Source organism: Arachis hypogaea, chromosome 1 (assembly GCF_003086295.3).
Source record: "Arachis hypogaea cultivar Tifrunner chromosome 1, arahy.Tifrunner.gnm2.J5K5, whole genome shotgun sequence".
NCBI classification, from domain to species: domain Eukaryota; kingdom Viridiplantae; phylum Streptophyta; class Magnoliopsida; order Fabales; family Fabaceae; genus Arachis; species Arachis hypogaea.
The window spans coordinates 18,230,330-18,236,114 of NC_092036.1; the positions used below are offsets into that span (position 1 = coordinate 18,230,330).

Consider the following 5,785-nt stretch of genomic DNA (forward strand, 5'->3'; position numbering starts at 1 on the left):
GTTCATAATATAGCATATTCGTCACGAGGACAACACAACGAAAGCGATACTGAAGTCACAAGTAGATCAAATACAAAAGCTAACTAAAGTCATAATGGCGGCATGAGAGGGTTCTCGAAGCACTGTTGATGGAACAAAGAAAATATTCTGCTGTTGTTAAGGAAGTCAAAAGGTGCTAAAGACCCAAATGGGTATTCATCCAAAATCCAATGTATGTGAAAGGATTTTAATCTCCTGCATTTGTTCATCCAAATGGTGGACAAAATAATTATCTTGCTCCTTTTCATTTACCCATATCCGATAAGTGTCCTAGCATTTTCGTTTGGTATGTTCAATATTCCTACACCCTGTGCATTTCCTCTTGCGTCCATTGCTTTTGCCTTTGGACACTTTAGGCGCCCTTTTTGTCCTCACCCGCACTGGGTCACGAATAAATTTTTGATAACCTTTTGTGTGATTGACTTCTTTAGCATGTCTAAATTCACATTTGAGATCCTTACAAAGCTCCCGAATTTCCTTCATGGCCTTCTCGAACAAATGAAAGTGTTGCACGCCTAGGAAAAAAAAGCCAGTGACATGCAGTATGCAATGCACATGCCGAAGCAAGAAGAAACTATCACCTCCATCGTTTGTCTTATCCACATATTCCTCCAATGCTTTAGCATTCCTTGTCCAGCGTTTCATAATCAGCTGCTCTGGGATTTATTGCAGATGCTAATGTTTCATGACGATAAATAGATGGCGACATGGGTATCCATATTTCATCCAACCCTCGCACCCATACTTGACCCTTCTAATATTTCGATCAAACAATACTAGAATAACTCTCGCAGGAGATTCGTACTCTTCCAATGAGTATACTCTCGTGTTCAGAGATATTCTTATCCGAACCAAATTAACAACCGCAACACGTTCAATCTCCCTTTTTATGTCCGCAAAGACTTCTTTCGTATCGATCAGTGCAGTGAACCACTCTATTGCATCCAGGCTAGTCGTCATTACTGGAAAAGTGTCAATAGTTTTGAACTGGGCTAGAAGCTCATTATTCCAATAATCCCGCACCATTAGCTCTAGGTTCTGCACAAGCTCAATAATAGTATGCTTCAACTGAAGGAAATTCTTTACCACAACATTCGCATCGAGATGTGGTCCTAAATCTGGCACAATTTATTCTGCAGATACGCATTCACCCACATCTCCTTCTTACCAAACACCTACCTCGCTCATAGCCTATCTTGAAGTTTGAACTCTTCAACCGCTAGGTCCCACTCAGTCAGGAATTCACGAATCTCAATGTTCGTATATAACCATTGGTTAAATCGTGATCGGAGCAACGGCTCCTTCACGTTGGCTGTAATATTTTTCTGAAAATGCCATGCACATAGGCAATGGGTTGCCTTTGGGAATACTAAAATCATGGCTTTACGCATGGCCTCATCCCCATTTATAACAACCACTGATGGCTCCTTCATGCACATCACCTCTAACATGTTCTGCAATATCCACTTATACGAATCAAATGTCTCATCCATTACTAAACCAAAACCAAAAATGGTGGTCTTCCTGTGATTGTTGGCCTCTGAAAAGATTACCAATGGCCGCCTATACTTGTTCTTCTTGTATGTTCCATCGAATGCAAAGACATCTCCAAAGTACTGGTAATCAACTCGGCTGCCTCCATTGGCTAAAAAAAAAGTGTCTAGCATTCCATCATCTGTCAAACTGTACTGTGCCATGGTTGTTGGATCCGATTCTGTCTTACCTTCTAAATATGCAAGTGCAACTTTTGCATCGCCTTTCGCTATCGTAACACACCTTCTTTTATCAATATGATTATAAGAATCCTTCTTTAAGAAGCTAACCAAGGAATATCCTCCAGCCATCCTGGCCATATATCGTACAGTCTTCGCTGTTGAAATTTCACACTCGTTCAACCCATTTATCTGAGCTTTGGCGGCATCTGTGAGTGACCGATACTTTACAATCAAATGCACCATGCAACTAGGAGTCAACTTATGATTGTGCTTCTTATCAATCTTTCTTACTCGCCACAAAGAAGCACTCTTGTCAAAGTATATAGAGAACTTCGCCTCGCAATTAGTCCTCGTTTTCGGTTTGTGAACCCTCGTCCTATCCAACTAATTATAGTGCTTTGCATCTCCCAAACCTTGCCTGTTGCAGAAGAACCTCCGCCTGGTGACAATACCATCCTCATCCTTCTAGGAATCCCCTTTCCTAACTCCAAAGCTCTGATATTTTCCAAACTTCTTATAGATTTCATACACGTCCTCATCACTGCTAAATACCTTCTTTATTATGTCTTCCACATCTATCCCTTCAACGTCGCCAAATTCTCCTATGTCTCGGTAGAAAAAATCACTCTCGGTAATATTGAGAGTCGTATCTTGATCCACATTCTTCAAACCATTTCTGGTACTTACATTCTCTTGACAAGCATCATCATTATCACACATCTTGTTGGTGGTTCCCATATGCATATTTCAAGACAAAACAAATCAAGAAAAACACTAGCAACACATCTCACTTAAGTCATATTTCAATTAGACAATACATGAAGCCACTAACAACAACATAAATGCTAGTTCCAAACAAACCTATTCTAATGTCCATCATCCCTACTTAGGTAGCATGCATAAACTTTTGCAATTAGAGTACACTGAAATATTAGGAGAATAACAAGTTCTCTGCATCAAATTAGCCTTTTCAAAAATTTCTATCACCTTTAAACTTTCTCTAATAACATCCTATACCCAAACAGATTCAGACACAAACCCACTGCTTTAGCAAACTTAACACTTGCCAAATTATCTACATTTACACTATCCATTTTCACTATCAAAATAAGTCCACTGATTTTGTTTCTCCATGTCAACGACATTTAATTGAACCACACCAATCATTGCTAAGAATAAAACTCCATACTTCCCTGTACATACGTTACATACCGAAATAAAATCCTCCATCAAATTATTTGCCAAAAGTATGCCAGCAATTCAAAATTTATTACATCCTTAAATGACATAACTTTCGATTAGACAATACATGAAGCCACTAACAACAACATAAATGCTATTTCCAAACAAACCTATTCTAATGTCCATCATCCCTACTTAGGTAGCATGCATAAACTTTTGCAATTAGAGTACACTGAAATATTAGGAGAATAACAAGTTCTCTGCATCAAATTAGCCTTTTCAAAAATTTCTATCACCTTTAAACTTTCTCTAATAACATCCTATACCCAAACAGATTCAGACACAAACCCACTGCTTTAGCAAACTTAACACTTGCCAAATTATCTACATTTACACTATCCATTTTCACTATCAAAATAAGTCCACTAATTTTGTTTCTCCATGTCAACGACATTTAATTGAACCACACCAATCATTGCTAAGAATAAAACTCCATACTTCCCTGTACATACGTTACATACCGAAATAAAATCCTCCATCAAATTATTTGCCAAAAGTATGCCAGCAATTCAAAATTTATTACATCCTTAAATGACATAAAATTTTGCAGCCACACCTACTTGTCATCACTTCAAATATTCACATTCAACTTTCGTTAAATGACCCAAAAATATTTAATAATGCGAACAAAAATAGTACAAAACTAAATTAATTAAAATAAATAATATATAATATTATCTCAATTAACTTTTAAAAAAGCTTATTTCTCTCTTTTCATTTTATTGAAATTTAATAAGATTAATTTTATCATACATAAATGAAAAAATTTATGCATAGGACAAATACAATGATACAATGGGACTATATACTTCTGGGTGTGTTTGGATTAAAGTTTAGAAATGAGAGTTTGTATAAAATTGATTTTGATCAAAAGTGAGTTGGTATTGACGTGGTTTATGTTTGACAATTTTTATATTAAAATAGATTATAGTAAACTAAGTGTTGTTCAAATTATATTATTCAAAATCACTTGTAGATAAAAATTATTGAAAAAAACGTAAATTTAAATAATTATTTTATATTATCTTATAATTTTATTTTAGATATTTAAATAAATTTTAATACTCTTTTTTCTAGTACTCTCAATAATCTTTAGTAGTCTAATAGAATTAATAGAGTCATAATAGAAAGAAAAAAAATATTTCATACAAAAAAATAATAGGTAAAAAATTCATATAAACAAAAAATTATAAGAATTCTATAAAAATGATAATATGCATGAGAGAGCATTAGAAAAAATATATTATAAAAAAAGCAACAAAATTAATCATATGAACAAGGAAAGACAAAATTGGTAGATATAAAATAAATTTCAATCTAACGTAAAAAAGTGAACGCAAAAGCTAGTGTTTTGGGTGAACTTGGATTGGAGGGTAGAATCACGTTTGCGTTTAGAAGAAGAAAAAATAGTCAAACAAAAAAAGTGAAACTTTCAAGAAAACTAAACGTACGTTTAATGTGTAGCGACCCTCACTTTTAAAAATATAAATATAAATAAGTTATAATTTATTTCATAAATTGGAGTTTTTTATTTTTTAGAAATTATTTTATTATCAATAATTGAACTAATTTTATAACTATTTGAATTCAATCAAATACATATTCTTATATATATATATATATATATATATATATATATATATATATATATATATATATTATGATGAAATATTTTACATAATTAAAACTATAATTCTATTAACTTATAAGTAATGAAACTTATATGTATATTTTAATTTGAATAATTGATATTTTAATTTAAAAATAGAGATTAGTTAATAATATTATTATCGAGTTCGATATCTGCCGATATGAGTAAATATTAGTACTCTTTGCTGAATTTTGTAAAACCCGGTTAATTAACGGCTAATTAACCCATAAATGAGAATTTATTCTAGAAAGCCTAAAATATGATTTTTATGGCTAAATGTGATAGAGGAGATTGAGACGAGAATTTTGGTACCAAAATTATAGAATTCGGACCAAGATTGGACCAAACGGGCCAAACCGGGCCAATTGGACCCAAAGTGGGCCCTTGGCCTAACATAACTTAACCAAAACCCTAGTTTTCAGCACTCTCTCTCCTCATTTGTTACACACACAAGTTGAAATTAGAGAGAAAGGGAGGAAGAACACTCTCTCAAGTTCTCTCCCTTGGTTGATCTTCAAACCACCATAACTTTTGATCTAGAGCTCCGATTGCCGCTCCGCTTGTGGCCACGCGTTCACCGCGGAGAGCTCTACAAGACCCATACAATCAATCTTGAGGTAAGCCACGTGTTGCTGTTCGAAATCTCAGCCCTTATTTTCGAGTTTCATGGGTGAAATGTTGAGATTTTGGGTTCTTTGATGTTATAGGACCCAACTCTCTTGAAGGAGAAGGTTAATCTTGTCTTCTTGGACCTTGGGTGTGGTAAGATTCTCAACCCTAGTGTGATTTGTGATTTTATGATGTTTGGGTTTTGAGATGTTGTGTATGGGTATGATGGTTGTGGCTTAGGTTGTGTGTGTGTGGATATTGGAGCTTGATTGGTGATTTTGAAAAGCTTGAAAAAGGGATTTGGTGGTGAAAAATCTATTCTTGGAGGTATTGAGGCCTTGAGAGCTTGTGGATAAGTGGTTTGGAGGTGCTCCGGTTGAGCTTGGGAAAGCGGCTAAGGTATGGTTTCGGTTTCCCGTATCTAATATGTAATGTGGTAAGAAATACTTAGGCATTGAATGGTTGATGTTGTTGAATTATTGATATATATGATGTGGTCATATATGTAATGATGATTAATGATGCCTTG

At 34.6% G+C, this 5,785-nt stretch overlaps 1 protein-coding gene across 1 annotated transcript; it reads right to left on the reverse strand.

Moving 5' to 3' along the window:
- Window positions 1–1,223: 1,223 nt before the first annotated feature.
- LOC112700799 (protein FAR-RED IMPAIRED RESPONSE 1-like) lies at window positions 1,224–1,997 on the reverse strand. Its single transcript, XM_025751806.1, has one exon. The coding sequence runs from the start codon at window positions 1,995–1,997 to the stop codon at window positions 1,224–1,226; it is 774 nt and encodes a 257-aa protein (XP_025607591.1).
- Window positions 1,998–5,785: the final 3,788 nt, after the last annotated feature.